The sequence below is a fragment of the Colletotrichum godetiae genome, assembly GCF_030913485.1.
Source record: "Colletotrichum godetiae strain CBS 193.32 chromosome Unknown BDP55scaffold_68, whole genome shotgun sequence".
NCBI classification, from domain to species: domain Eukaryota; kingdom Fungi; phylum Ascomycota; class Sordariomycetes; order Glomerellales; family Glomerellaceae; genus Colletotrichum; species Colletotrichum godetiae.
In genome coordinates, this window is record NW_026851316.1 from 147,331 (window position 1) to 175,215 (window position 27,885).

A 27,885-nucleotide genomic window follows, 5' to 3' on the forward strand; every position below is an offset into this window, starting at 1 on the left:
ATTGCTGGGTCGGTGGTCTTTTGTTTGAATCATGTCTTACTTCAAGGCTTGCGACAAAAGTAATGTTTGTGGGAGGCAAGAGGCTGGCGTTGATACAGAATGAAAGGTGTTTGAGTTATTGTATCCTTCTAAAGCGGCCTTCAAGGCCAATAATTTTTTTGTTTCACGGAGATTGATAAGGAGAGTATGATCAAAAGCGAATTATAGCAACCGCATGATTAATCTCTTCATGTGACTGTAAATTGGTGGTCTTCGTCTCTATTGACGACAAACGATACTTCTACAGTGTCCAAGACCCGCAACCTCACAAGTGTCGCAAGCTGTCCCACGGCCACAGCAAATCTCCAGTTTCTGGTATCTAGTCCTTCGGCGCCAGCATGAGAACGTACTCCCTCGTACTATGCCCCAACTTAATCATATCCTTATCCCTCAACTCATAATACCGACTCTCGGCAACCTTGTCCCCATTTAGCACCGTCCCGTTGGCGCTCTCGAGATCAATCAGGTACGGCTTCACCTTCCCAATCCGGTCCCCAAACTCATTCCTCTTCTCCACGTGCCGGAACTGGATCACGGCGTGCTGCTTGCTAATACTCGGGTGCTCGGCCGCGAAATCCACCACGGCTGCTTCGCGACCCATCAGCCAGCAGCTGCGGAGGTTCAGGTCCACCGTGTCGACGACGTCGGCTCCCTTGAAGACGAAGAGCTTCCACTGGTCGCGGACGGGCGGTTTGCGCGCCTCGGCGGGTTCGTGGTATTTCAGCGCAATGGAGGTGCCGTCGGCTTGCTGGATTGAGTTTGAGGCTGCTGCGAGGAGGCCTGTTGTGCGGAGGTTTGGTTTCTCTTTTGGCTTTTCGGGTTCTTCGCCTTTGGAGACGGCGAAGGAGGCGTCTTGGTCTGGGAGGGGCCCGGTGCGGCGGATGGGGCTTGTGGGTGCGGTTAGGCGTTTGCGTTTTGTGGATTTGGAGTTGGAGTTGGCGTCGTCTTCCGAGTCGGAGGCTGAACTGCGGTCGCGGTGCCGGCGGCGACGGGAGTCTTTGTCCCTGCTACTGCGGTCATTGTCGTCGGCGTGGGGGGATCGCCTTCGCCTGTGTCTGTCGCGATCGCTGCGGTCGCGGTCTCCTCGTGAGCGGGAACGTTTCCGCGTGGAGGGGTCTGGTGAGCGCGAGCGGCGGGAGGTCTCGCGTCTGTCTCGGGATCGGGATCTTCGTCGTTCTTTGCGCGGTGGTCTGTCTGAGCCGCGATCGCGGTCGCGGTCGCGGTCACGGTTGTCGCTCCGGTCTTTGCTGCGTCTGCGGCGGTGGCTGTCGCGATCTGCGGTGTCTCGTTCTCGGCGCGGCCTTTCGTCGTCGTCTTGGTCGTCGTGGCGGCTGCGTCGTGATCGCTGGCCACGGTTCTCCTCGTCGGAACCCATCCTTTCGTGTGATTTTGACTTGGGACCAGGCGAGGTTTGGAGGTGGGAATCTCCTACACAATTGCTGACTACGGGAGCGGTGGTTAGGCTCAAGCTCCTGTTTCCACTGCGCAATGAGACTCTCTCGCAGACTGATAATTCGAGCGGAAGCAATGGGCAGCTCGGGAGTGCCAGTGACTGTTCTGAATTCGCAATGTCGACAATGTTGTATCCAAGTCGCAATGGAGAAGGTAGGAATTTCACCGGGAGCTCTGAGGTCATCCCGCGACGGACGTGCATTTTAGCGGCTAAGGGTAAACCTGGCCCCCACACGCCGTAGTGCCCCGTTCAACACGGCCCCACTCCGACCCCGTCTTCATCCCGCCCGGCCATCCTCAACCACCGCCGTCGTCCACGCATTCACCACATGAACACCACCACGAATACAGGAAAAAAAAACATCACGGCTTCCGCCCTCACATCAGAGTAAAAACCGTCCACCTGCCTCAACAACACCAAATAAATCACCATCACCACAACCTCTTCGAATCCCTCCAAAAACCACAAAAATCAATCTAGATCAACACTCAAAATCACAAAACGATTCGGGACTAGCCCCTTCGCGTGCTAAACCCGGCCATTTGAGGCCTCAAAGGTCGCACAGGGCTGCCTCCACCGAGTAGCGAACAAGAGGGTCTGTAAATTCGGTTTCACTGCCGCGCTCTCACGCCGCTACTTTGGAACCACTCGCCCAACTGTCAACGAGAACAACCGCACGGGATGTAATAGATAAAGGGTAGGGAGGGCGGTCACCTCGTTCTGATGGTGCCTGATTTCGATTCCTTGTGATGGGAAGGAAGGTAGGGGCTTTGGTAGGGACTGACTGCCTCATTCTGGAATCATTGGACCATTGCTATTTCATCCGGACTTGAGCACGTGGGGACAATCAGAGAAGCGAGAGGGACTTACATCACCACGAAGAAAATTACTAGACGGATTTACTGGTTGATGGCTCATCAGATTGTTAGATACCCTGATTCTATACCTCTTTTGCGTAGCGCTAGTTGCGCTGCCTCTTCTTCCAACACTTCAAGACGCTCCTTTTCTACTCTCCTTCTCCATACTCCTCCCGGAATCATCATGCGAGGCTGAACTCGGTAATCTCACCCATTTCGTTCTTCGGTTCCCCTCCAACCTTGTAAGAAATCCTCCACCGCAACTTGATGGAGTGCACCTTGCGGCTCTTGTCCCCAGCATGCCATACTTCTACGAACTGGGTCACGCCTCTGCTCTGCTTAGGAGCCAACTCGCGCCCAGTCTGGGGTCTGAGACCAAGTTCGTAACCCTGGTGAAGTGTTAGCAAGATGATCTATTGGAGAAAAAGAGACGCGCAAGACTGACTTTTGTGGCGGCGAGCTGATAGTGGAGCTCCGTGATGGGCTGCGTAGAGTTGTTCGAGAACGCGAAACTCAGGTTGATTGCATTCCACTCCCCTGTTCTTCCTGCAATCATCTCAATCTTGACAGTCGAGTCACTGACGGTGGCCTTGTGCTCCTTGGGCTCAGGAGGGAGGGCTGATGAAAATGCCCATTCGTCATCATCGTTTGCAGCTGGCGCTGCTGGCACGGGAGCTATGGCAGGAGCTGGGGCTGGGGTAGCAGGCTTGGAAGAGAAGATGGGGGATCCGAGGGCGGCAAAGGGGTCGTTTGAGGTTGTAGCCTGCTGCTGGGGTGGCTTGAAGGCAGACATACCAGACGGCTGGGGTGTGCCAGATTGGGATGCTGAAGGAGAGGTGAAAGAAGCAAACTGCGAAAAGGATGGTGGCTGGGGTGTTGCAGCGTTGCTCATGGTTCCCTTTGCACTGTTGTTTTCTGTAACGGAAGAGAGTAGCGCCGGTCCTGGGATATCTAGTTTGGTCAGTATGTGGGTGCGTCAACAACGAAAACTCTGGTTCAACATACTCGAGTTTGCTCCGAATCCCAGAGTCAAAGCACCCCCTTGGCCGTAGCTTGCTGAATCGTCCATGGAGAGACCAAGAAGATCATTCTCAATGCCTGCTGGCTGCGAGGCCGGCTGACTTGATGATGAGCCATTTGTTGTCTCGGGTTCGCCATCAAAGTCGATCAGAGAAAGCTCTTGCGCCGCACTCTTGGAAGGACCTGAGGTCGACGGCAGCGGCGCACCACTAGCCACCTTCTTGGCGGCTTCAAGATCACCCTTCTTCATGAGCTTGTACCGCTCCACCGTCCGATGTATGCTGTCATTAATCTCCAGCAATTTCGCGACAGCCTCGTGGTCATCCGACTCCTCTTCGCACATCTTCTGGATCTTGGGTTGCGCGCTAGACAGAGCAGCAGCAAGCTCAGAAAACACATCTCCATCCTGCATCGTGTCGCCCTGCTGGAAAGCCTCGAGTCTCTCTTCGAGCAGCCTAGCCTTGGCCTGGATCTTGGCAACCTCCTGAGCGGCCTTGGCGCGGTAATCGGTCTTGGATCGAGTATCGTAGCCGGCCATGATCTTCATAAGACGGTTTGCCTCCTGGAGGTCCTCGGGTGTACCTCGTCGAATGAGCTCCTGGAGCTTGGCAGATTGCGCCTCGCGTTCCTCTTCTTCCATTTCCTCGGCAGATTTCAAGTTCTATGCACGTCAGTATAGCTCCGGAACGCTGCCAACGTTTTGATAAGGATCGCCTCACATCGCTAGGGTTGAGCACGGCGGCGTCATCCCGTCTGACTTCGGGGAAAGTGTATCCCTTGTAGCTCAGAAGACGATGCATATCCCGAATGAAGCCCAAGTCCTCCTTGTACCTGCTCGTTTCGCATATCGTACTTCTCCACTCCTCAATCGCCTCGAGGATCTTCATCTGGACCCTCGTCGCCCGTATCGGGGGTCGCTCGGGGAACCTTCTGACGAGCTCATTGAGAAACTCCTTTGTGCTAATCTGCAAGTGAAAGGGATAGCCGCAGTTCTTAACGCAGATGTCGAGCAGGTTGATCGCGAGGAGGGCCACGTTGGGGTTGCGATGATTGATGTAGCTGACGATGGCGACAGCGGCCTCGCGTGGGGCGGAACCCTTCTTGGAATTGATCAGGTCGGAAATCTCGAGGTTCAGAGCGAGGTTCGGCTCGTAATTCTCGGGACTGCAGGCGGCCTGGATGAAGCGCTGGAGCTGGGACGGCGTGGGAGCGCCCATTTCGCCCCAGCGGTCTCGGGCCGCAGCTCTGGCTGATGCGGCCTCCATCGTCTTCGTTGCGGTTGTTACGGTCGTGGGCAGCCTCGGGCGGGGAGGTAAGGGAGCTCTATCTTGGCGACCTGGCTGGGGGGGAGGGGATCTTGTCGTTCGTCCAAATTTCTCAAGGTGCGAAGCGCATCCGAGGGTGGGTGGACTGACCGTTTAAAGAATTAATAGCTGGCCGAGCGAGCGCCTGCGAATTGGACAGATTGAATTAGGTCGGCGCAGGCATCCCTCATGAACCCTGTGATAGGTACCGATGGCATCTGTGGCCGAGTGACGAGGGGCTGCTGAGTGACAGGCGGCGCGGGAGGAGGAGCCACCAAAGGGTGGCCTGTGCTTGACCTGTGGGCGGCTTTCCACACTTCTTTACCTCATTCGGCAATATGACGCTTACTGGCATATTCGAACCTTGTTATGCATTTTGAATTATTTTAATGGTCACTTTGAGATTTGCCCCTCCAATACTACCCCGCCAAACTTTCAATCGCCCAAGGGAATATTGAACCCTTACGAATCGCAAAAAGTCCATCCCTTCACATTGCGATCCCACCACAACTCTTCAAAATGGTCCGCCATAAGAAAGACAACTTCAGCTCCCGGGGCCGCAAACTCCACTCAGGCCCGCCGCGACAACGCCAACCCCGCGATGGCGACGATACCGACGGCCCCTCCACCCGCCCGTCCTTCAAGGCCGCCTGCTGGGACCTTGGCCACTGCGACCCCAAGCGGTGCTCCGGCAAGAAGTTGATCCGGATGGGCATGATGCGCGACCTCCACGTCGGCCAGCGGCACAATGGCGTCATCATCACCCCCAATGGCAAACACACCGTCTCTCCGGCCGACCGCGACCTCATGGACCAGTACGGCGCCGCCGTGGTCGAGTGCAGTTGGGCGCGCATGAAGGACGTCCAGTGGAACAAGGTCGGAGGCAAGTGCGAGCGGCTGCTGCCGTACTTGGTGGCTGCGAATACCGTCAACTACGGCAAGCCGTGGAAGCTGAACTGCGTCGAGGCGCTGGCCGCGGCGTTTTACATCTGTGGGCACCCTGAGTGGTCGGAGCAGGTTCTGGCGCCCTTTTCCTATGGCGAGGCGTTCTTGGAGATCAACGGGAGTCTATTGAAGAAGTACGCTGCGAGTGAGGACGAAAAAGGGGTGAAGAGGGTTCAGGAGGAGTGGCTGGATAGGCTCGATAAGGAGTACGCGGACAGCAGAGAGGATGCCGACGCCGACGACATGTGGAAGGGAGGAAACACAAACAGGAGAGCCATGGTGAGCTCTGATGAGGAGGATGACGATGATGACGAGGACGACGAGAGCGGAGACGAGTCTGGCGAAGGCGACAGCGTTGACGGGATATACCTGGGCAAGAAGCCTGCAAAAGAAGAAGAGGAGGAGGAGGATGACAAAGACCCCTACGCGATATCAGACGATAGCGATGACGACGCGGCTATGGAGGAGATACGGCGCAAGGTTCTCGCGTCAAAGACATTCTCAAACCCGGCAGCAGAGGAGAAGAAGAAGCCCGAGTCGATAGCACGGCCACAAAACCTGAAGCCCGACTCTGATGTCGAGCCAGACTCGGACAATGGAGAGGACGATGACGACTTTGACAACATAATCAATGCCACGCCTGTCACGGATAAGATTGGGTTGGCTAAGCTCGAGAAGGAGCGGTCGCAAGCCACGACCACGAGTAGAACGTTCTCTTCGAATACGGTTTCTGCTCCGAAACGGTGGTAAAAGATAAATAATACATATTGAAGTTTGAGGTGGCACAAATGCCTCCACTAATATTCTACAACAGCCATTATTGAATGATGACCTAAGTTGTTTTACAGTATGGGGTTGTATGAGTTGCGTCTCCAAATACCTTCATCCTCGTCCTGAGCACAGCTTGGATGTTGAGAAGCTCTCAGATACCACTGTAGCTCAACTCTATACCCACGGTCCCGCCTTTCTATCTCTTACAAATGTCTTACAGCAGTCTCCATTATCTTACAAGGACCTCTTCTCCCTTACTTCCTCATACATCTGGATTTGGTCGCCGACGTGGAAGTCTGTAAATGCGTCAAAGGCGATACCGCACTCAGAGCCTTTTCTGATTTCATTCACATCCTTCTTGCCGTGCTTGAGAGTATCGATCTTGCCTACATTTGATGTCAGATGAGGTCGCTCCTTGCACAAGAGACGGTGGTTAAGGGGGTTAGGCTTACCTTCAAAGATCTTTTCACCTCCGCGCAGAACGCGCGCCATAGTCGATCGGGTGACTGATCCGTTTCTAACCTTGCATCCAGCAATGTTCTTGTACTTGCGTCCCTTGATGTTGATGGGGAAAATCTGAAGAATGTCCGCCTCGCCAACAACCTTGGACGACACCTTATCCGGCAGGGTCTCTGACATGACTTGCTTGACGTCGTCTGCCAAGTGATAAATGACGCTGTGATCTATAATCCTGACGCCCTTTTGCTCGGCCATGGCCTTGATATGGCCGGGAATGGTGCTGCTGAAGTTGGCAATGACGCTGCCAGATGCCTCAGCATGCTCGACATCTGATTCAGAAACCTGACCAGCCGCGGACCGGAGGATACGAGGCCTTACTTCATTGTTGCCAATCTCATTAATTGTCGCGCATACGGCTTCAACGGAGCCCACGACATCACCTCTGACCATGAAGTTGATGATTTTCGTGGTCGAAGCGGGATCGGCGGCGTCCCCGTCGTCGGCTGCCTCAATCTCTGCCGCTATCTCGGCAGCAATCTTGGCCTCACGTTCACGAAGCTCCTGCTCAGCCAGTTGCTTCGAAGATGCCTCTCTCTCTCGCATCTCCCCACGGTAGTTGACAGCGACCCTGGCTCGATCTTCGTCAGGTGCCTGGAGGATCTCGTCACCAGCAGCGGGCAGCTCGTCTCTCCAACCCAGAATCTCGACAGGGGTTCCAGGGGGCGCCTCTTCCAGCTCCTGTCCTGCCTCGTTTCGCAGAATCCGGACCCTAGCCCAGGCAGTGCCAGCGACTATGAAGTCGCCAGGGCGCAGAGTTCCGCGTTTGACGAGTACGTTGGCAGATTTACCGTATGGCTTGATACTGGCTTCGAGCACCCAAGCTTCAGCCATACCGTCGGCCTCGGCTCGCATGTCTTGAATCTCAGCCAGTGTGACAATATTCTCCTCTAGTTCAGCCATGCCCTGACCAGTCTTTCCGCTCACACAGACGACCTGTACATCACCGCCGAAGTCTTCGATTTCGACACCGTGGCGAGCGAGGTCTGCCTTGACCTGGTCCGGACGCGCGTCTTCCTTGTCACACTTGTTGATGGCCACAATCATCGGCACCTTTGCGGATCTGGCGTGCTTCAGCGCTTCCAGAGTCTGGGGCTTGACACTGTCGTCAGCTGCCACAACTAGTACCACAATATCCGTGACGTTGGCACCACGTTGACGCATGGTCAGGAAAGCCGCGTGACCAGGTGTGTCAAGGAAAGTGATAAGTTTCCCTTCAGACATCTTTACCATGAAAGCGCCGATGTGTTGAGTGATACCACCGTGTTCCTGCGCCGCCACGGAAGATTGCCTGAGGTAATCGAGGAGCGTAGTTTTTCCGTGATCAACGTGGCCCATAATGGTCACAACAGGGGGGCGTTGCGGCAAGACCGTGACATCTTCTGGTGGAGGCCGAGCCTTGAGGTCCCTCGTAGCGCCAGTGTCAACTTTTGCTTCGAATCCAAACTCTTGGGCGACTAGAGCAGCGGTTTCTCCCGTCATGATGCTGTCCTCAGTGATGTCCTCGAAGCCCATTTCTGCCAGAGCCCGTAGAAACTCGCGACTCTTCAACTTCAGCGCAGAGCCCAGGTTTGAGATGCTGATAAATTCTGGGAGGAAGATACTTGGCACAGATGCTGCTGCTGCAGCTTCCGCTGCTCTTTGTGCTTTTGCCTCGGCTTTGAGACGACGGCGTTGGGCAGCACTCACGCCGCCATCTTCCCAGTCATCGGCATCTTCCTCCCACCGTTGTTGTGCTTTTGACTTGTACGCCCCGCGAGACGATCCGTAAGTATCCCCGCGACGATTGCTGGTCTTGTCGCGTCGTCGGGAGTCACGGTTGATCTCGTAGGACTCATCAAACTCTCTCGTCTTGGACTCGAATTTCTGAGAAGCCTTCGGTACAGCTTGTTCATAGTCAACTGGAACCTCTTCGCTCAAGCCACCAAGTTCTGATCGTGATGTCGGTGACTTTCTGTCATGGCTTTGAGCCATCCGCTCTTGAAATTGGCCGAAGAAGCTCTCTCTTGAGAGACCCTCCGAAGCAATGGTAGAGTCTCGAGACTTCTTTGAGAGTTGGCTCCAGCTGCCCGAGCCCAGTGCGTTTGGCTTGCCCAGACCATTCCGCTGACGCGAGTCCCTCTGGGATGACAGACCACCAGGTCCATCTCTTTCAGAGCGTCTGTGATGAGGTACAGGTGTGCTTGGTGGCGCTTGATCTGAATCATGGCGATGTCTCCAGTCGGATCTGGGTGTTGAGCGTAAAGGTCTTTCCTCGAGACCGCCTTGCGATCGAGGCTTTGTGCTTGCGCCGATGCCGTCTCCCAAGCCACCTCCAAGACCACCTCCAAGACCTTCTTTACGACCTTCCCCAAAGCCACTGACAAACTGCCTCGGCTTCTTTTCTCCTTGTTTTTCTCCTGCATTTCTAGGGGCAGTCTCAAGACCTCTTCCCAAGCCTCTTCCAGCACCACTTCGAAGACCGCCGCTTCCAAATCCGCTCACAAGTGGCCCCTTTGAACCCCGTTGTCTCGGGTCAGGCTGCCCTAGAGCTTCCTGGGCCTTTCTCGTCGCACCGGCCTTGTCCTGCGCGGCCTTCTCCTGTGCAGCTTTTTGGGCGGCTAGCTTCTGGCGCGCGGCGCGTTCGTGGGGTAAAAGGCCGTCGTCGGGTTCGCTGCCTCGCTGTGCGGGGGTTGCTGCTGCTGCTGCTGCTAGGCCATCAGAGCTCGGTACTTTCGACTGCGTGCCTACGCCGAATGCTGGCCCTCCCCATCCAGATCCCTTGGCCGGACCGGTTGACTTATTAGGAATGCTCGAGCCGATAGAGCCCTTGCCGCCTCCCCATGATGCATATCCTCTGCTGCCGTTCGATGCAGATTTCGTCGATTCGGAGTAGTTTGGTCGGCCGAGATCACGCTGCCGCGACAGGGCGGGGTGGCGGCAGAAGGCGCAGACGTAAGCACTGCTTCGCTCCTAAAGAGCTGTTAGGTTCTGTGATGGGCAATCAATGGACTCGAATTGGTGACTTACGTTCCATATCCTACATCTAAGCATGATCTATGGTTGGGCGCAACATAAAAGGCTGCGAAGAAATGCCTTGACAAAGTGAAGACAGAGCTCAAGCTCCTTCGAAATGCCCCAGAAATTTCTCGAGCTCCCCCAGGGCAATTGGAGGTCAGCCATGTGCAGCCAATCGCTGCCGTGAGGCGATTGGACAGTTCTTAGACCCACCACCCGGTACGTCAGGGGCAGGTACCTGATGGGCATGCGACCCCCTTGCCCAAATTTGTAAAGCAGATTCGGCCAGCTTGGAGCTTATAGACCCCCCCCCCATCTCATTCACATTTCACAAGCACCACCCACCTTGGTTCACAGTAGTGTGTCCGCGGAAACGGATCACAATGGCGCCAAAAGTGAAGGCCGTCAAATCCAAAGCGCCCAAGAAGGGCCCGGCAGTGGGCGCGCCGCCGAAACCCTTCAAGAAGCCGGCAGAGGTCCTCCAGCCCTTCATCGAGACGCTCTCGCCAAAGCACGTCTACATCACCCACATCGACTCCAAGCCTAAGGAGTTCAAGAAGAAGATCTTCCTCGTGCCCGTCGGCATGAACCTGGCCGTCGCCGCGCTCTTCGTCCTGCGTATGTACTGGATCCTGCCGTACTACTTCAAATTCGTCCAGTCCGCCATGGGCTACCCCAACGAGACGACCTTCCCCACCGCCGACTCGACCTGGGGCCAGCTCATCTGGGAGGTGGCCAAGCGCGGCGGCTCGCTCACGCTGGATCTCATGCTCTTCATCTTTGTCTGGCCGTGGCCTATTGAGTTCGTCTTTGGCACGTCGTACAGCAACCCGGTCAGCTGGCGATGGAAGGTCGGCTTCCGCGAAAAGGAAATCTACGTCCGGCGCAGCCGGGAGTGGGACCAGCAGCTGGGCGACATCTTCAAGGACAGGGAGCGCGGCGAGGCGCTGCAGCAGGTCATCCGGCAGGCTTGCTCGCCTCTCCTGCTGCAGGAGAAGACTGGCTACCTCACCATGACGGGTCAGTGGGATCTCGACTGGCAGGCCATGATTGACGCGCACACCATGGTGGACCGCAACGATGTCGCACTAGATGCCTTTAGACGCTTGGTGCTGGTGCATCATGAGGATTACGGCTGGATGTCAGTCGAGGAAGAAGGCGTGACAGCAAAGGAAGACGATAGGCGAAGACAGGTGTTCCAGTTTAGGGATGCTCTCAACGCAATTGGCAAGGAGAACCTCTTCTTCCGGTGGATCGAGATTGTGCAGTTTGAGTCCTCGCAACCTGGTGGGTTTGGCCCCGAAAAGCAGATTGAGGTGGCTAAGCAGATCCGGGAACTGTTCCAAAAAGAAGGTGTGGATTTTGATCAGGTATGGCATGATGCCGTTGGATCGGATGGGTTGAGTGGCATGTAGGGCAAATCACACGATTACACTGCGCGACGCATGTACGTTGGCTTCATGTAAAATAGAGCATTTCACGGAGTCTGGCAGGGTAGCCTTTGGCAGCGAAAGGGGCTGGCAAATGAAATCTTTTGTCCACATTTGTGGTTTCCACGTAGCGTCCGAGGCATGTGATGCTGCAATCGAATATGGACCAGGAAGAACGATGGTATATAACTTGAGGTTGCGTCCAGATTGCCAAAGAATACTGAACGTCCGACTCGGCCAGGAACAGCTCATTTGCTAGACTTCTTGCCCTTCTTGGCTGACGGGCCGAGGGCGGCCTCACGCTTCTTGGCTTCCTTTGCGTCGATCTCCTTCTTCTTCGCAGCTTCTTGGGCCTCGCGCTCTTCCTTTTCGGCCTGTAAAGTTTGACGGTCAGTTCCAATGTCTAATCAAAGTTTGGTGGAAAAAAAGGCTTACGTCTCTCCGAGCAGCATCAGCTGCTCTCTGCTCGCGAATGAGTCTCAGCCGCGCCAGGTCAGCCTTGGCCTCGTCCGTCTTGCCGGCCTCGTGCAGCTTGCGGTATCTCTCCTTGGCCTGCGCGGCCTCCATGCTCTCACGCTCCTTACGGTTGTTGGCCACGGTCAGCTTCTTGACGCCCTCGGCGGCCTCGTCGACGTCGGCGGTGGGGGCAGGCGCCTTGGTCTGGTTGCGAGAGGCCTTGGAGTGATTGGGGTTGGCGGGCATGTCGTCGTCGCTGCTCTCCTCCTCAGAGTCGGTGGGAGGGAGGTCGCCGACCTCGACGGCCTGGGCCTTCTTCTTGGCTATGGCGGCGTCCTTGCGAGCCTTTGCGGCGGCCTTTCGGTCGGCGCGAGACATCTCGGCCTGGGCGGCGCCGCCCTCGTCAGAGTCGGACTCCTCCTCAGAGTCCTCCTCAGATTCCTCTTCAGAGCTCTCCTCATCCTTCTTCTTGATGTTGATTTCGTTGCCATCGGCGTCGAGGGGTCTGAGATCACGAGAGAAGTGCTTGCCACCTTTTCAGTCAATAGAGTGTCAGCCAGAACTTCAGTCTGTCGTTGGGTTAATTTTTAACGAACCTCCACGGGTGAACTTTCTGAATTTGCCGCCACGGCCGCGAGAGTTGCCTCCTGGTTGTCCGCCTGCCATTTTGATTGTGATGGGGTTTTTTCGTCTCTGCTGGTTTGCTTCTGATTGTCTGCGTAGACAAAGTGAGATTGCGGGGTCGAAGTGGGATGTTTGGCAGAGATGGTTGGCGCAAAGGGTAGGATGGCGGGGTAAAAGTGTGCTGTGCTGCTTTGGTGGGCGGCGGCTGCACTTAAAAAGTGGTGGTTTTTAAAGAAGAAGTTTATGGCGTCGGAGACAGGAAGCAGAGCGAGAGGGATTCACTTGAGATAAAGCAGAGTGCCACAGGGTCGACACAGTGAATCGGAGTGTACTTATGGTCTCATTGGGTAGACACTAAGGAATAGCTCGAAGAGTCACAGAGTCCAAGGTGCGGCAGATCAGGAGGGGCAATCATCATTACCTACGGTATTTCGCCTTGCCAAGTTACCTGACAACGGTCCATAACAGCATCGTTGGGGTACGGCGCGCAAAACACGATACTGCAGTCCATTTCAGTCCCTGAATCTGCAGAGTCCCGCAAACACAAACACCTTGGCCTTCATTGGCCGGCGGTAGCAGCCCATTTCTACCCGAGGGGGGCCACTCTTTGGCCTCTTTTTCACCGCCACGACTTTGTGCCCCGCGCTAAAACAGGAAGGCTTCAAAGTAGACAACTTGTGTCAGGAGATGCACAGGTGCATAGGGTCCTTCATCTCAGCCACACATGGCATGTAATCGTCAATCACCTCACTCTGATGACAGATGCAACATCTTCCTTCCCGTCAGTATAGAGGCGCGGCCCCCTATGATAGAACCCTGATAGATACATGGAAAGAATGAGCCCAATTGTAGTATGATTTCAATATGACGGCTCTCATTCGTTACGTGAATTGACCCCACTCGGTCGGTACTCTTGCTTCTATTGACCCTTTCTATATCAAAACTGAAGGTGGTCAAGAGAAAACGAGAAACTGGCTGGTAAGCAAAAATAAGCTAGGTTTTGATACATGACAGCTACAAGAGAATGAGTCACTTGTAGTTATATCCGACTGTGGTTTACTGGTCGTATATTAATCAACTACGAATGGCAATCAAAGCTGCGTAGGTAGGAATAGTCTTTGGGAGCAGTGTAATATCGGCAACAAACACTGAGCGAACCAACAGAGCACCAGAATCGTTGATGAAGGTCTAGCATAGATCCAAAGTCAAGTGAGCCTCCAATCTGAATACCAACCCAGGTGTGAAACAGGTTCATCGCAAAAAAACGCCAAAGGAAATTCCAACACCTCAATGACAATCAACCTCCAGGTGGCCGACCAAGGTATTGAGCCGCTTCGGACAGTGAATCCCGGCCATCGGCAAAACCTAAGCGCGGACCAACCACCTCCCCACTGGCCCCACTCTCGAAAAACCAATATCAAGGCTGAGATCGCGCGCGAAAGCCTACGGTTTTCCTTTCTCTTCTTTTCTTCTTTACCTAATCGTAAAACATATTAATCCTCCTTATTCACTCTGGCTTTCACGTTATCAATGAATGTGTCTGGAGGGGAAACAGGAGGAGAGACTGACGCACTTTACTCGCACACTTACCCTCTGACCCGTGGCAGCTTCGGCTGTATTGGTGATTGGAGAAATTTTTTGCAGCGATACATTCTTTACTGCTCGCTCTCCTGAGTGAGATGCCGTGATCGAGCTGAGGCGGATTGAATGCCGTGCTTGACGCCATTTTAAGAAATGAGAGCCGGCCTCCTACTTTAAATGCGCCTTGGCCCTTGCCTAATGCTTGAATAACTACGGCTTGAGGTGTGATTCTCCTAGTGAGGGTATCTCGGCTGTACAGTGCGGTGTAGCATGAACGGTACGAACACGGTGCTTCGGTCTCTCACAGAGTCCGTCCCTTGCTCACCCGTCATCTCACCTCACGTATCACCGTGACCATAACGAATCCTCGACTTGAATAAATACAGTCACATCTGTAGGCTGTTCCGACCTTTTAAGCTACCTGCGCAGCGTTCTCACATGATCTGTCCTCATGTATGACCAAAACGGACAAGTCTTCAAAGAAGTCGTCGCACAGCGTCCTCCCGACACCTACCAAAATGGCCGGGACTGGTCACGGCGGACCGGCCGGCAGCCACGAAGAGGCCGCGGCGGCCAAGGCAGGAAGGGAGCAAGGTCCCTCGCCGACATGGCGGTGCACACCATAGCAGAGAATATCGGCGACGTGGAAGAACAGCATCTCGCCCGGGAAGATCTGCCGCGGCGGTACTTGTGGAGGATATGGCGACTCTTAGAGAATAGGTTGGTCCCTCTACCTGAGCCTCCCTCTCTCTCTCAAATACCATATCTTCACCCTTCGAGATATTCATTCGTTTCTTTTGATGTAGAGGTGTATGCTTCCAAGCCTGGAAGGTCTTTTCTAAATTCCTCCTCGCCGAAGATGACGAAAAGACGCTGGGCCTGTACCGCTACCGCCAACACATATGCCAACCGAGCGCGCCAAGTCTCCGCCACTACCTCAAACCGCTCGAGTCCCCCAACGTGGACTTTGTAACGCACCTGACCATCACGGGATCCTGCTCTTTTGGCGAGAACGAGCTCCTAGCGCTAGCCAAGCTCAAAAACCTCGCCATCCTCGAAATCATTGAGCCGGCGTCGTCGGCTTCGGCCTATGACGAGCACCAACAACATGCCAGCTTCCCCAAAGTCGACGACCGCCTCGTAAGGAGCTGGTCCGAAATGGACGACCCCTTTCCGCTCTTACGCGTCCTCCGCCTCTGGGGCGACGAGTCCGTCACGACGCGCTCGCTGCAGTACGTCTCCAAGTTCCCCTCACTGGCGCTATACGACGTCAACGCGTCGAGGAGCGACTGGCGGGACGCCTGGGCAGCCGCGGAGGAGAATTGCTGGGACTTGGACGAGCCTCTGCATGGCCCTCACGATTCTCTGCTGTGGTACCTCTTACTCTTCGACGGCGCCGTCGAGGGGACCAAGGAGGACAGCAAGCCGAGACAGCTGCAGGGCATGGCGCGCAACATTGACGACGGGCTGATGAATTTCTGCCAGAGCAGCAACCAGCCCATCACGATCGACGCCTCCGGCCAGGACAGCGCACCTCTGTTCCTGGACCACCTCAGCGAGGCGGCCAAGAGGAATCTATCCATGTACGTCGACGTGCCAGGCTACGAGGCACAAACCTGCAAAGGCTTCCCCTTTGAAACGTGGGGGTTCTGGCTGTACTCCTTCCTCGGCCAACTCTCGGGGGACGCAGACCTCAAGAGAGCGGGTCTAAAGACGAGTACTCTCACCGCAGTATCAGAGAAGCTGGTGTTGCCCGCGAAGCCGCTGGCGTGTCTCCAGCTGGGCTACTGCGGCTCTGGCAGGCCGGGCATCACGCCGGCTGTGTCGTATGTGCGTCGGGGATTATTTGCCACGTCTAGGTATACCTTCTTTAGGAGGCCTTCGGGGGTGGGCAGTAAGCTGGAGTTGTCGGTGCGGAAACCAACGGAGTCGTTGAGGCCCAAGGTTGAGCTTGGAAAGGTCGAGACGGGGTTGAATCCGAATAGGAAGAAGAGGCGGAGGCTCGATGACATTTTGCAGTCTTTTATGGGTTCTTGAGTTCTTCCTCGAGTGGGACGCGGAACTTGGGGACGACTGGGGCTGGAATTGCTACCGGACTCTACCGACTAAGTGTAAGATACCAGTCACTCATGCTATTTTGGCAGGGTAGTGCCAATAGCATAGCACGATTCGGACATGATTATTACCCCCTTTGCATACACTGGTGTTTTAGGAGCCTCACGTTTGGCAAGGGCAAGGGCAGTCTGAGCATATGTAGAACCGATAGGATGGAAATGCAAAAATCATGGCTATCATTTTGATCCCTAAGCTTTGACGCCGTACTCTAGATGATGACAATGGCGTACCCATCGCGACGGGTATATACCTCCTCCACAGACTCATTCATTCTCCAAGAAAGATCTTCTCGTACAATATACTCCTTTTTACAACATGGGCTTCAGATCGTCGGCGACGGTGAAGGGCGCCTCGGTCTTGCTCTTGATCTCCTCCACCGTAACTCCGTCCGCAATCTCGATGAGGGTCAGTCCGTTGGCGAAGTCGACGTCAAAGACACCCTGCAAGCCAAGTTAGTGTGATGTCAAGGGATTTGGATTATAGTATAGGTTAGAGCGACTTACCAATTCCGTAATGATTCTTGACACGCAGGCTCTGCCGGTCAAGGGGAAAGCGCACTGCTTGACAATCTTGGCGTTGCCCTTCTTGTCGGTGTGCTCCATGGTCACGACAACCTTGGTCGCGCTGGGGTTGCTGACGAGATCCATGGCGCCACCGAAGCCCTTGACCTTGCCGGGCAACATCCAGTTGGCGAGGTCGCCGTTGGCGCTGACCTGCATGGCACCGAGAATGGTGAGGTTGATGCGGCCGCTGCGGATCATGCCGAAGCTCTCCTCGCTGCCAAAGACGGCGGCACCGGGCTTGAGGGTGACGGTCTCCTTGCCAGCGTTGATGAGGTCGGCGTCCTCGTTGCCCTTGGCGGGGTAGGGGCCGAGGCCGAGGATACCGTTCTCAGACTGCAGCTGGACCTCGACCTCGGGGCCGACGAAGCCGGGTGCGAGCATGGGCATGCCGATGCCCAGGTTGGCGTACATGCCGTTCTTGAACTCCTTGGCGGCGCGGCGGACAATGAGCTCGCGCTTAGCGGCGGTGTCGCCGGTGCCGAGGGCCTTCTTGGCGTCGGCGTCGTTGGGGTCCTTGGCAAATGTGTACTTCTCAATGTTCTTCGGGGTGGTGCTCTGGATGACGCGCTTGACGTAGATGCCGGGCAGGTGGACGGCCTCTGGGGAGATTTCGCCGGGCTCGACAATGTGCTCGGCCTCGACAATGGTCATCTTGGCGTTGCGGCCCATGGCGCCGTTGAAGTTGTTGGCGGCCAGGCGGAACTGGCAGTTTCCGAGCTTGTCGGCCTTGTAGGCCTTGACGAAGGCGTAGTCACCGGCGATGCTCTCCTCGAGGAGGTACGACTTGCCGTTGAAGACCTTAACGTCCTTGGGGTAGGAGAACTGGTCGGGGGAGCCATCGGGCTTGTTGCGGAGGGGAAGCTCTCCGGTCTGCACCACGGTGCCGAAGGCAGCCGGGGTGTAGAAGGCCGGAATGCCCTTACCGCCGGCGGCGCAGCGCTCAGCGAGGGTGCCCTGGGGGGTAAGCTCAAGCTCGACCTCACCGGTGAGGTACATCTTCTCAAAGGTCTTGTTCTCGCCAATGTAGCTGGCAATCATCTTGCTGATCTGCTTCGTCTTGAGAAGCTTGCCGAGGCCAGAGGCATCGGTACCGGCGTTGTTAGAGACGGCGGTGATGCCGGTGATCTCGGGCTTGTTCAGAACCTCGTCAATCAGGGTATCGGGAACACCGCAGAGACCGAAGCCACCGCAGAGAAGTGTGGAGTCGGGCTTCATGTCCTTGAGAGCCTCAGTAGCTGAAGGGTAGACCTTGTTGATCTCTGGCCTCCGCGCAGATGCTGAGAAGGCGCGGGCAAGAATGGCAGTGTGCTGATCGAAACGAAAGGGTTAGTCTGAAGCTACGCGGACCAGCTTTTGCCACTGCTGGTTCAATTGGAACATACGTTGGAGCCATGGCGAGCGTAAGCCCGCAATGAGCGAGCACACAGAGCTGCTGAAGGCATCGTGGGATGTGAGAGTGTGTGGGATGGTAGTACGTGACTACGAAGGGGCGTTACAAGGGCCGCAGAGTGTGTTTGAGCAGCGGATTGGAAGAGGCCGCTGTACGCAAGAGTGACAACGAGAAGCTATCGACAGGAGAGGACAATGAAGCTGGAGAGAGAGGAATTGGGGAGGGAGGAGAAGTGAAGAAACGCTTTCCGTCACGAGGGATTCCGAAGGGGCCCCGGCCAATTTATTGCATCTACGTTTATCCCCCAGGACCTAGCTACAAGACCGTGAATTGCCGCCGAGCGCAGCATGCAGTATGTGGATTGGGGAACATGTCTAGGGGGGTCCTGATTCCGCCCCATCCCTTCGGGATTGAGCTCGGCAAGAGGAAGGACGAGGGTTCAAGCTTGGACCGCTGGCCGCAGTGGCCGGCGAGTCTGAGAACGTACCTATTCGTACAGCAGACGGCAAGCTCCTTCAGAATGCTCTATGCACCTTTTGGCTGTGTTACCTAAGCAGTCCCCCCTCTCACGTTCCGCAACTCGGAAAGTGGCGGGGCTAAATGTTCTTGCGGCTTGGGCTCTGGGGTGATGCCAAACTGGGAAAAGTCCACCTCCAGCTTTCCCCTTGACCCCGTCTGAACCCCGCAAAGACAATTCTGAGCCTCTGATGTAGGGAGTGCATACCCAGTAGCACCTATGCTTTGTTTTGTCTACACCCTCTCTATCCTGGAGTTCACAGTAACAGCATCACCAGAGGGAAACCTGAACTTCAAAACATCAACCATACAACTATAAACGAGGTTACAAGGGCAAAATCGGGGATCGGTTCGGGAAGCGGCGCCGTTTGCCGAAGACTCTGCCGAAGCGGAACAAAAGTCAGGAATTTCCAACCTCAGTTCCGAACAGGCCTCCTTGACAATGTATGAATGCATAGCAAAATCCCCAGCCAACCGACTAATTGTCACTGCGATACCGGCGGCATGCACCACACACAGGTACCTCTCGAGGCGCTCGCTGGGTCGCTGGCGAGGTTTGGAGCTCTGCGGTCCCCTGCGTCTGTCAACATTAGCTCCGAACCTTCGGTACGCAGTCCGGCACTCGAGCGGCTCGTTGTCATCCGACGTTGTGGAGAAGTCCCCGGTGTGTTCCGCTAGCCCCTCTGCTGTATCCTCGGCCATTGTTGCAACACAATTGCTCCAAAAAGAGACCATAGTGATCCTTTGATGACACTTTTGTTGTTGTTTAATAACCAACTGAACTGTGAAGTCCATATAGTTGCATGATAACCTAGGTAATCCAATGATATCCGTACCTTTCTATGCTCTGTCTAATATTTATCCAACCCCATGGCTGCAGGGTTAAGGTGCAGTTATCCGCTGCGTCAATGGCGGGGGGTTCAAGCCTGAAGCTGGCTGACTGGCGACCACAAAGTTAAAGTGGGTCCATCGCATAGTCCAATGTCTTATCGGACTGTCGGCCAGGGATAAGTTTTCTCCCAGCTCTTATCGGCTGCCCCACGCTCAAAAAATTTCCCAGCATCGGCAGCGTCTTTGGTGCAGCAGTCGAACGGATCTGAGGTTACGACCCGTATTGCTGTGATCCTGCACCATTGCGCTTGTCGGTCACGAATTAGACAGCCCACCTGTACATCATATACACCGGGCTGAACCGTTCAAGTCGCCAAAATGGAACAAAGCGCCAAGCGACGCAAGGTCTCACACAAGGGCGACTCCAAGATCGCCGCCAATATTGCGACGGCGAGTCCATTCGTCTTACAGACGGACGAACTGTTGAAGGAAGTCAAGGTCGACTACGCCGAGGCTCTCGATGGTGCCGACACTCTTTTGCACAAGATCAGGAACCTCGTTCAAGGAATTGAGTCCCACGGTCCTATTCCTGTTCGTGACCCCCCAATGATGTTGCTATCCCGCCAGAGAGCTTTGTGTTAACCATATTATATATAGATCGCCGAAGCCACGCGCAAATTTCAAAAGACAAACAAGATCAAGATTCCCTACCCGGACCCGAAACCCGCCGACGATGCGCCGTACAAGCTGTCATACGAGAAGCCCGCCGCTTACAATGTCGTGGGCAGCTATGTCTCGAGGACGATGATCCAGGCTCAGACCAACAAGGGTGTGGACATGATTGTGCAGATGCCGGCTTCGCTATTCCAAGAAAAGGATCACCAGAACATGCGCTACTTCTACCGTAGAGCGTACTACATTGCGAACATTGCAGCCGCCCTGCGCAAGGAGTTGGCAGGATCTGCCGACCTGGAATTCGAGAATCTTAACGGCAACGCCCTTCTGCCCGTCCTCTCCATCAGACCCTCTTCAACATCCGAATCTTCAGAAAGCGACGAGAGTGACGAAAAGACCGAATCGGGATCCTCAAAGGCAGACTTCGTCGTCAGAATCATCCCTTGCGCGCCCGAAGGTGTTTTCCCCAAGAAGAAGCTGCATCCCGCGTACAACAGCAACAGAAACGGGCAGCCGGAGAACGCCAAGGAATCGACTGTATCTACACCCTTCTACAATTCGACGATCAAGGCTGAAGACACCTTTGTCACGTATCTGCGGGTCCTCACCCGAGCCAAGACGGATTGCGCAGCCTTTGCAGACGCTTGCATACTCGGACGGATCTGGCTCCAACAGCGAGGACTGGGCAGTTCGCTGGCCAAGGGTGGATTCGGCCACTTTGAGTGGGCAATCATGATGGCGTTGCTGCTACAGACTGGTGGACGGAACGGTCAGCCGGCGCTTTCTTCGGCTCTGAGCAGCACAGAGCTGTTCAAGGCCACAGTTCAGTTCCTTGCGTCTACCGAGTTTGCCAAGAAGCCATTTGTCTTTGGCACTTACAAGCTGGGCGCCGACCTTATTCGAGAAAACGGCCCCGTCATGTTCGATCCCGAACGCGAGGTCAACATTTTATACAAGATGAGCCCCTGGTCCGCGAGCCTCCTCCATTTCCATGCCAACACGACTATGGAAGTGCTTAACGATACTCTGGCCAACCAGTTCGAGCCAACCTTCATCACCAAAGCCGACTTGCCGTTGCACCTGTTTGATAGCATTTTCGAGATCCAAAACGTGGACAGCAACGCAAAGAGCACGAACCCGGACCGTCGAGGTGCCGTCTGGGATCTGAGCTTCAAGGCGTACACCGTTCTGAAGAAGGCGTTGAAGGAGAGATCACAGCTGATCCACTTCACGAGCCAAGAACCGGCACCGTGGTCAATTACCAGCACCCAGCCCAAGAACCTGTCCAACATCCAAGTCGGCGTCATCTTCGACCCCGCCAACATGGGCCGGTTGATGGAGTACGGTCCCTCGGCCGAGCTCGAGAAGGAGGCGGCCAAATTCCGCAAGTTCTGGGGTGACAAGGCCGAGCTCCGTCGCTTCCAGGACGGCAGCATCCTCGAGTGCGTGCAGTGGACGAGGCAGACATCTGCGGAAATCTGCGAGGAAATCGTCCGCTACGTCCTCCAGCGCCACGTGAGCCTCGGCGCCGGCGACCTGCGGTTCCACGAGGCCGACATTCCGCCTTCCTTGGACATCTCGCCGTTCGACAGGGAGTCCTTTGAGGCAGCAAGGAAGGCCTTCAGCACGCTCGAGCAGGACATTCGCGGCCTCGAAGAGATGCCCCTTTCTGTCAGACAAATCGCCCCCGTCGTCCCCGAACTGCGATCCGCGTCCGTCACGCCGCCCTTTGCGCTCTCCCAGAAATCCGCCCCGCCGCCCATAGACGTGAACCTCTACTTTGAGGCCTCCAGCAAGTGGCCCGAGAACCTCGTCGCCATCCAGGAGACCAAAATCGAGTTCCTCCTCGACATTGACCGTCGGCTACGCGCCGCCCACGACAACATCTCCACAAGCCTCGGCCGCGACAACGCAGCGCGGGATATCGACAACCTCGCCTACCTAGACATCATCTACCCCAACGGTGCCGCCTTCCGCCTGCGCATCTACGCAGAGCTCGAAGAGACCCTCCTAGACCGCCAAGCCAGGAACAAGACCCTCAACCCCCAGAGCAGAGTCGAGGCCGAAGAGGCCCTCTTCAACCTCAACTGGCGCCACAAGCACCTACCCCTCCACACCCAGACAATCACAACCTACTGCACCCGCTTCACCACCCTCTCCAACACAATCCGCCTCGTCAAGCACTGGTTCAACGCGCACAAGCTCGCAGGCCACCTCTCGGAAGAATTCATCGAGCTCCTCGTCCTCCACGTCTTCCTCAACCCGCACCCGTGGAAAGTCCCCTCCAGCACGGTAGCAGGCTTCCTCCGCACGATCCTCTTCCTCGCCCGCTGGGACTGGCGCGACGAGGCCCTCGTCGTTGACTCCTCAGACGACATGACCGCCGACGACCGCGCCGTAGCCCAACACCACCTTGAAGCCTGGCGCGCCCGCGACCCAAACATGTCCCACGCAGTCCTCTTCGTCGCAACCCCGCACGACCACCTCGGCCTCGCCTACACCCGCCAAGGACCCTCCAAGCTCCTCGCAACCCGCATGACCCGCCTCGCCAAAGCCGCCAGCCGGAGAATCAAAGAGCAAGGCATCCGCCTCGACGTCGCAGAGCTCTTCCAGCCGTCCCTCGCAGACTACGACGTCCTCGTCCACCTCTCCACCTCGGGCCTGAAACGCGTCGCCCGCGACGCCGCCTCCGAGGCGGGGACCCGCACATCCCTCTTCAAGAACCTCGACGAGCGCACGGGGAAGATCCCGCTGCCGCTTGCGCGACACCCCGCGACGGTGCTGCTGCGAGAGCTCGAGACGGCGTACGAGGATACACTCGTCTTCTTCCACGGTGCCGCCGGCGACGCCGTCATTGGCGCGATTTGGCAGCCCAAGCTGCGCAGTCGGCAAAAGTTCCGCGTCGGGTTGCCGTACAACTTCCACCGCGTCAAAGAGGGCGACGGCGATGACGAGGAGGGTGACATCGTTGAGGTGAATAAGCCGGCTGTGTTGTTGGAGATTGCTAGGATTGGTGGTGATTTGATCAAGAAGATTGAGCTCACCGAATAGAGGAGAAGAGAGACGGATCTACGAAAAATGTAGATATTGTAATTCGGGGGCATCATAGCGAGGTTAGGAAAAGTCCAAGAGCATCAAAAGTTCGTTTTTTCATCGTATCATTCTTCTCTCTTAGCCACATATCGGAATGTCTGTACATTGAATCACGGCCCAGTTAAGTGATTACAAAATGAAATTGTCTTTGGTTATGCTGATTATAGCCCTATTCAACCTTGGTGTTTTCCCCTTTCTGTAACGCCGTGCCATGATATAAAATGCCTATGCACACCAACAAAAGACGTATACACAAAACATGCCCCTTTTCTCGTCACACAACAACAAGCCCAAGCAAGTGTGTATCCATTCCGAAAATACCCCCCTTTGCCCCAGTTTCGTTGTAATTCATTCTAGTATTTAAGCAGCTTTTGCTCCTTGCCGCTGTCGGCAACCTGCTGGGTAGAGAAGGCGCAGAACTTGTCCTTGATAGCGACCACCTCGTATGTACCTTCTTGGCTGGCGCGGATGATCTTGCTGCTTTCGTACGAGACGTCGTGGCGTGTCTCCAGAACCACGCTCTTCTGGCCCTTGCGAGCATTGGAGCTGCGGGTGTATGTGAATTCGTATGGCGGAGTGCCCCAGAACTCAAAGAGAATTTCCACTTCATTACCTTCATGGATATCCACACGAGTCTGTCGACCCCTGCTGATCTTGACGGCGGGCAGAGGGTGAATGGTCTTGGTGATGTCAACAGAGGCGCGGCACTCCGAGGCCTTGTCAGAGATAGAGGTAATGGTGAATTCGCCGGGTGACTCGGCGATACGACGGAAGTTGGTTGTGCTAGACTTGGCCTTGCGTTGCTGGCCCTGGAAATCGTACCAAATCTCAAAGGGAGGCGTGCCGGAAAGCGTGTAGGCAATACGTTCACCAACGCAGTAGTCACCTCGGCTCTCCAGAGGGTAGATGGCGGGAGCGTCATGGAGATGAACTTGCACAGACGGCGCACCAATCTCGTACTTCTTTTGGCATCCGCGAGCGTCTCTAACTTCGCGGATGCGGACATGTTGGATTCCAAGGCGCAAATGTTGCCTGGGAATGTGGATGCCGTACGTGTTGCCTTGGATAGAAGGAATTCTGTATGTCTCAGGGACAGTTCCACTGTGATGCTTGATCTCGATCTCGATATAGAACGGAGCAACACCGTTCAAGGTGATGGGAATGGTGTCTTCCTTGTCCTGCTCGGTCTTGCAGTACTTGAATGATTGACCGGGCTTGACGAAGGCAGCAGATGGCTTGGCATTGACCCTTTGGTCAATGACGAGAGACCGGGAGTTCTTCTCGCTGTTGTAGAGGTTATCTGCCAAAGCGGAGAACTGGTACGTGTACTCTCCAGATTTGGAGGTGTCCATCGGAATGGACGCTTTGTTAAGAGACGTGTCAAAGTCCCTCTTGTTGGTCGAGGCATAGCCCTGAGGAGGTTTGTGCTGAATGTTGTAATCAACGTGGAATGGAGCCGAGCCTTGCATCTGTCAGTACTTCAGTTCGAGAGTCGAGATAGCGTGTAACTTACCCTTCAGGTTGACTTCGAAGGCGTCGATATCCCCCTCGCATACGTCACGTTTGACGAATTTACCCTTATCCAAAGTGATAGTATCGGATGGCACCACAGTGATCTCTGGGCGAGGGTACCAATCCACCTCAAACTTGGAAGCCTGAGGGTCTACCACACCAGGACACTGATTGTCTTTCACGTTGACGATCTCGTATGTGCCTCGAGACCTCACAGGAAGGACATCGTTGCCATTCCTCAGCACCTTCTCGTAGATCTCATCGCTTCCATCGACATTGCGGTAAGAAACTGTCCAAGGCCCTTCGCCTTGAAGACGCAAAGGCAGCTTGACATCGGCGTGTTCAATGACCTTGGTAATACGCTTGTTCTCTAGCAGACCAAATGCTGCGCGGGGCCGCTGGCGTCTGACCGAGATCTTGAGCTCATCCTTCAGGAATGTGCGACAGCCAGACTTATCCTGGACACTGTTGAGCGCAAGTGTATATTCTCCGCCCTTTGCAAGAGGCTTAGTCTTGATCTTGTATGATGACCCCTCGATGTCGGTGACACGCTCGGATTTACGCTTTCCATCGTGCACCAGCTCCCATTCGAGCGTAAAGGGAGCGTCGCCGAGAAGGAGGATGTCTACTTCGACTTCCTGTTCAAGACAGGCGCTCTTGAGTCCGGTTGGGTGCGAGATGTGTGCAGAGGCGGCTGGCTTGACGTCCGTTTCCAACGTCATTTCGGGGTTGAGAGGCTGGCCCTTGTAGATGGCATCGTCGATCTGCTTGAAGATGTACTTGTGGTGACCGGCAGCAGTGGGTCTCAGTTCGACTTGTTGTCTGAGACCCTTTGCTTCAACTCGCTCGTGTCGGGTCTTGCCCTGCTCGTCGACAACGTCGTATCGAACGACAAATGGCGGCGTTCCGATGAAGTCTAAATCAACTCGAAGTCCCACTGAGTTACCTGCACATTTGTCGGGTATCTCTTCGGAACGGAGAGCAAGCTGTGGCTCAAGCGGGTTGAGCAACAAGCAAGAGGATGGCTCCTGCACCTCTCCTTCGCACGATCCACTAGAAACAGATTTGAGTGTGTAGAGGCCAGGCTCCGAGACGTATGGCTTGTCGTGAGAGTTGGCAGCGGTGAAAGAACCCAAGGAAACCTGATCGCCGTGGTCTCCGCTGTTGGTCAAAGAGTCGATGGGCGAGAACTCCCAAGTCAATGAGTGCGAAGTATCTGGGTTCTTACCAGCTATCGAGAAACTGACTGGAAGTCTCGCCTTTTGGCCCTTGGCAACCTTGACCGGTCTGCGTAGGTCACAATCTTGCAAGCGAGCTCTCGGTCGCTCCTTGACGAAAAAGTTACGTGCCAGATGCTTAGGCCGGGGACGCACTTCCGCATCTTCGGCAGACGGAGCATACTTCTGAACGTTACCGAAGCCATCCGTGACCTCATCCACAGCGTATTGCCACTGTCCTGGGCTATCCAGGGTCTCATTGATGCGCACAGCCACCGTATGGGGTTTAACCCAGGAGATGTCCTCGTCACCAATCTGAGTCAAGGAAGAAGACGGTGTTCCGAGTAAAGGCGAAGTATAATCTTCAGGCTGCAGACTTTGGAAGTGGAAGCTGCGGTCGTTGTCTTTTCCCGTCCGGCTGTAGACAATTTTCAGGGGCGGCGTTCCGGTGACGTCAACAAGTAGGTTGGACAAGTCCCTGATGCACCGGTCCTCTTTATCGGGCGTCCGGAAACCCGCCTTGGGGCAAGGCACTACGTAGGTATCCCTTGTTGTGCGCTGGACCTCGAGCTTGTACTCGTCCAGAACCTTGCCAAGGCGGTATACACCAGTTTTCTTCACTGGATACTCGATAGAGTGAGCTAGTGGGTTTGACTCCGCTGTTTGGTCCTTGATCTGCTTAGCGATTTTGCGAACCTCCCTGGTGGACAGCTTAATCGTTTCTTCCAGATTGGTATCAAGGTCGATGCGGATGAGCTCCATCTCGGCAGGCACCGTGGAGTTGAACTGTATGGGCAGTCGGATCGTTTCGCGTCCTTCGCCGATGCAGAATGGAGTTTGCTCGAAGTTGAGAACCGCAGAACTTGGTAAATGTTAGCAAGAGAAACGACAGTGTTGCGCCCGAGTAGAGTCTTACCCTTCCGGCAAGATATTGATGATCTGCCTGCCCATGATCAAGGAATGATTATGCAGAATGCTCGAGACCTTAACGGTGTTCTCTGAGACGGCTAGCTCTCGGTCGTAGAAGACCTTGAGGAAGCCAATAAGCCATGGTTGCAACGGGAGCTGTTCGTGGTTAGCCTGGTCTGAGAAGCGACATAAAACTGTCTTGTCTCCTGCACATACCGGAATGTTGAACATCAACATGAAGTTGAAGAAGGCGTGAATCAGGAAGATTGCCGTAACCACAGGCTGTGACAACTCCAGCCATGGTATCCTCATTTCCGGAAGACCGAAAAGAAAGCCAAAGTCGATAAAGACCCATTTCAAGAACAGCCAGGCCGATGTATCGTTATCCTCCACAAGCTTGATCCAATCGTAGAATCGCCATGCCAGCAATCCGACGTATATGGCAAAGGCATAGAAGCGCTGTTGGGGAGCATCGAGGATGGTTAGAGGAATGACGGGCTCGGTCGCAGGGCCATTTCGAGTCGCACTCTCGGGGGCCTGAGGGAGTGACGATGCGCGGTTGCTGTTCTTCTGGGAGGAGGTGGAGGAGCTCGGATCGGGATCCTGTCGTCGGGCTGGTGTCTGTGGAAACCCACCAGTCCGCTGTCTTGGTGTTGCGCTCATCGCATGCCGTATTCAAGGGCGCCTCATAAGAATCGGAGTGTGGTGAGTATGGCGACGGTGAATGATATCGTACGCTGTGGGCGATGCAAAGGGGATGCCGTCGGGTACTCAAGAGGCTTGCCCGGCGTTGCAAGCTATTGTTGACGTCGTGGAGGTAGGGAACTTGGAAAGCTGTAGCGGGAATCCAAAGCTTCAAAATTTCCAGTGAATGTTCGTCACGTCCAAACGCGCCTGGCAACAACACCCACCCGGTGTGTATTTATGAATTTTGATTGGCTCAGAGCCCTTTTGATGGGTCTCGTTGGGGATACTAACAGGGCTCCAGCTTGCTGACAGCTGGCGAACAAGGCCCAGACGCTGTGTGAAAGCTGGAAGGCTCAGGTACTACACAGTGAGGTACCTAGCTGA

At 55.2% G+C, this 27,885-nt stretch overlaps 11 protein-coding genes across 11 annotated transcripts; 4 read left to right on the forward strand and 7 right to left on the reverse strand.

Annotated features, from left to right (window-relative positions):
- Positions 1-208: 208 nt before the first annotated feature.
- Positions 209-1,653, reverse strand: BDP55DRAFT_681479 (SMAD/FHA domain-containing protein). The gene has a single exon (XM_060576194.1). The coding sequence runs from the start codon at positions 1,412-1,414 to the stop codon at positions 359-361; it is 1,056 nt and encodes a 351-aa protein (XP_060423615.1). The 5' UTR covers positions 1,415-1,653; the 3' UTR covers positions 209-358.
- A 1,063-nt stretch (positions 1,654-2,716) lies between these two features.
- On the reverse strand, positions 2,717-4,942 carry BDP55DRAFT_681482 (VHS domain-containing protein). Its single transcript, XM_060576195.1, has 3 exons — positions 4,089-4,942; positions 3,355-4,030; positions 2,717-3,300 (listed from the first exon to the last, which is right to left on the reverse strand). Exons 1-3 carry the CDS (start codon positions 4,632-4,634, stop codon positions 2,750-2,752), a joined length of 1,773 nt encoding a protein of 590 aa, XP_060423616.1. The 5' UTR covers positions 4,635-4,942; the 3' UTR covers positions 2,717-2,749.
- A 114-nt stretch (positions 4,943-5,056) lies between these two features.
- On the forward strand, positions 5,057-6,407 carry BDP55DRAFT_681483 (uncharacterized protein). Its single transcript, XM_060576196.1, has one exon. It carries the CDS (start codon positions 5,193-5,195, stop codon positions 6,366-6,368), a length of 1,176 nt encoding a protein of 391 aa, XP_060423617.1. The 5' UTR covers positions 5,057-5,192; the 3' UTR covers positions 6,369-6,407.
- On the reverse strand, positions 6,408-10,055 carry BDP55DRAFT_593498 (uncharacterized protein). The gene is made up of 3 exons (XM_060570952.1): positions 9,915-10,055; positions 6,842-9,857; positions 6,408-6,775 (listed from the first exon to the last, which is right to left on the reverse strand). Exons 1-3 carry the CDS (start codon positions 9,936-9,938, stop codon positions 6,624-6,626), a joined length of 3,192 nt encoding a protein of 1,063 aa, XP_060423618.1. The 5' UTR covers positions 9,939-10,055; the 3' UTR covers positions 6,408-6,623.
- A 136-nt stretch (positions 10,056-10,191) lies between these two features.
- On the forward strand, positions 10,192-11,445 carry BDP55DRAFT_681485 (uncharacterized protein). The gene has a single exon (XM_060576197.1). It carries the CDS (start codon positions 10,286-10,288, stop codon positions 11,315-11,317), a length of 1,032 nt encoding a protein of 343 aa, XP_060423619.1. The 5' UTR covers positions 10,192-10,285; the 3' UTR covers positions 11,318-11,445.
- Positions 11,431-12,908, reverse strand: BDP55DRAFT_373419 (casein kinase substrate phosphoprotein PP28-domain-containing protein). The gene is made up of 3 exons (XM_060567116.1): positions 12,385-12,908; positions 11,768-12,321; positions 11,431-11,706 (listed from the first exon to the last, which is right to left on the reverse strand). The coding sequence occupies exons 1-3, from the start codon at positions 12,452-12,454 to the stop codon at positions 11,581-11,583; spliced, it is 750 nt and encodes a 249-aa protein (XP_060423620.1). The 5' UTR covers positions 12,455-12,908; the 3' UTR covers positions 11,431-11,580.
- A 1,692-nt stretch (positions 12,909-14,600) lies between these two features.
- Positions 14,601-16,030, forward strand: BDP55DRAFT_698136 (uncharacterized protein; the record flags this gene model as incomplete). The annotated part of the gene is made up of 2 exons (XM_060577756.1): positions 14,601-14,713; positions 14,800-16,030. 2 exons carry the CDS (start codon positions 14,601-14,603, stop codon positions 16,028-16,030), a joined length of 1,344 nt encoding a protein of 447 aa, XP_060423621.1.
- A 243-nt stretch (positions 16,031-16,273) lies between these two features.
- BDP55DRAFT_621278 (coenzyme A transferase) lies at positions 16,274-18,541 on the reverse strand. Its single transcript, XM_060571350.1, has 3 exons — positions 18,054-18,541; positions 16,612-17,979; positions 16,274-16,548 (listed from the first exon to the last, which is right to left on the reverse strand). Exons 1-3 carry the CDS (start codon positions 18,111-18,113, stop codon positions 16,417-16,419), a joined length of 1,560 nt encoding a protein of 519 aa, XP_060423622.1. The 5' UTR covers positions 18,114-18,541; the 3' UTR covers positions 16,274-16,416.
- Positions 18,542-18,754: 213 nt separating this feature from the next.
- On the reverse strand, positions 18,755-19,452 carry BDP55DRAFT_720369 (uncharacterized protein). Its single transcript, XM_060578467.1, has one exon. It carries the CDS (start codon positions 19,370-19,372, stop codon positions 18,812-18,814), a length of 561 nt encoding a protein of 186 aa, XP_060423623.1. The 5' UTR covers positions 19,373-19,452; the 3' UTR covers positions 18,755-18,811.
- Positions 19,453-19,649: 197 nt separating this feature from the next.
- On the forward strand, positions 19,650-23,319 carry BDP55DRAFT_621280 (nrap protein). Its single transcript, XM_060571351.1, has 2 exons — positions 19,650-19,999; positions 20,066-23,319. The coding sequence occupies exons 1-2, from the start codon at positions 19,787-19,789 to the stop codon at positions 23,132-23,134; spliced, it is 3,282 nt and encodes a 1,093-aa protein (XP_060423624.1). The 5' UTR covers positions 19,650-19,786; the 3' UTR covers positions 23,135-23,319.
- A 210-nt stretch (positions 23,320-23,529) lies between these two features.
- BDP55DRAFT_733818 (uncharacterized protein) lies at positions 23,530-27,477 on the reverse strand (the record flags this gene model as incomplete). The annotated part of the gene is made up of 4 exons (XM_060580139.1): positions 23,530-24,638; positions 24,690-26,767; positions 26,822-26,970; positions 27,031-27,477. 4 exons carry the CDS (start codon positions 27,475-27,477, stop codon positions 23,530-23,532), a joined length of 3,783 nt encoding a protein of 1,260 aa, XP_060423625.1.
- Positions 27,478-27,885: the final 408 nt, after the last annotated feature.

Excerpts from the sequence above, each read along its gene's own strand:
- BDP55DRAFT_681479 (XM_060576194.1), bottom strand. The coding sequence starts at position 1,414 with ATGGGTTCCGACGAGGAGAACCGTGGCCAGCGATCACGACGCAGCCGC.
- BDP55DRAFT_681482 (XM_060576195.1), bottom strand. The coding sequence starts at position 4,634 with ATGGAGGCCGCATCAGCCAGAGCTGCGGCCCGAGACCGCTGGGGCGAA. Across the intron at positions 4,031-4,088 it reads CCGTGCTCAACCCTAGCGAT|AACTTGAAATCTGCCGAGGA; the intron begins GTGAGGCGATCC and ends TGACGTGCATAG. Across the intron at positions 3,301-3,354 it reads GGGATTCGGAGCAAACTCGA|ATATCCCAGGACCGGCGCTA; the intron begins GTATGTTGAACC and ends TGACCAAACTAG.
- BDP55DRAFT_681483 (XM_060576196.1), top strand. The coding sequence starts at position 5,193 with ATGGTCCGCCATAAGAAAGACAACTTCAGCTCCCGGGGCCGCAAACTC.
- BDP55DRAFT_593498 (XM_060570952.1), bottom strand. The coding sequence starts at position 9,938 with ATGCTTAGATGTAGGATATGGAAC. Across the intron at positions 9,858-9,914 it reads TTAGATGTAGGATATGGAAC|GAGCGAAGCAGTGCTTACGT; the intron begins GTAAGTCACCAA and ends ACAGCTCTTTAG. Across the intron at positions 6,776-6,841 it reads AGGTGAAAAGATCTTTGAAG|GCAAGATCGATACTCTCAAG; the intron begins GTAAGCCTAACC and ends CATCAAATGTAG.
- BDP55DRAFT_681485 (XM_060576197.1), top strand. The coding sequence starts at position 10,286 with ATGGCGCCAAAAGTGAAGGCCGTCAAATCCAAAGCGCCCAAGAAGGGC.
- BDP55DRAFT_373419 (XM_060567116.1), bottom strand. The coding sequence starts at position 12,454 with ATGGCAGGCGGACAACCAGGAGGCAACTCTCGCGGCCGTGGCGGCAAA. Across the intron at positions 12,322-12,384 it reads CAGAAAGTTCACCCGTGGAG|GTGGCAAGCACTTCTCTCGT; the intron begins GTTCGTTAAAAA and ends TTGACTGAAAAG. Across the intron at positions 11,707-11,767 it reads CTGATGCTGCTCGGAGAGAC|GCCGAAAAGGAAGAGCGCGA; the intron begins GTAAGCCTTTTT and ends CAAACTTTACAG.
- BDP55DRAFT_621278 (XM_060571350.1), bottom strand. The coding sequence starts at position 18,113 with ATGCCTTCAGCAGCTCTGTGTGCTCGCTCATTGCGGGCTTACGCTCGC. Across the intron at positions 17,980-18,053 it reads ACGCTCGCCATGGCTCCAAC|CACACTGCCATTCTTGCCCG; the intron begins GTATGTTCCAAT and ends CGTTTCGATCAG. Across the intron at positions 16,549-16,611 it reads CAAGAATCATTACGGAATTG|GGTGTCTTTGACGTCGACTT; the intron begins GTAAGTCGCTCT and ends CTTGGCTTGCAG.
- BDP55DRAFT_720369 (XM_060578467.1), bottom strand. The coding sequence starts at position 19,372 with ATGGACTTCACAGTTCAGTTGGTTATTAAACAACAACAAAAGTGTCAT.
- BDP55DRAFT_621280 (XM_060571351.1), top strand. The coding sequence starts at position 19,787 with ATGGAACAAAGCGCCAAGCGACGCAAGGTCTCACACAAGGGCGACTCC. Across the intron at positions 20,000-20,065 it reads AGTCCCACGGTCCTATTCCT|ATCGCCGAAGCCACGCGCAA; the intron begins GTTCGTGACCCC and ends TATTATATATAG.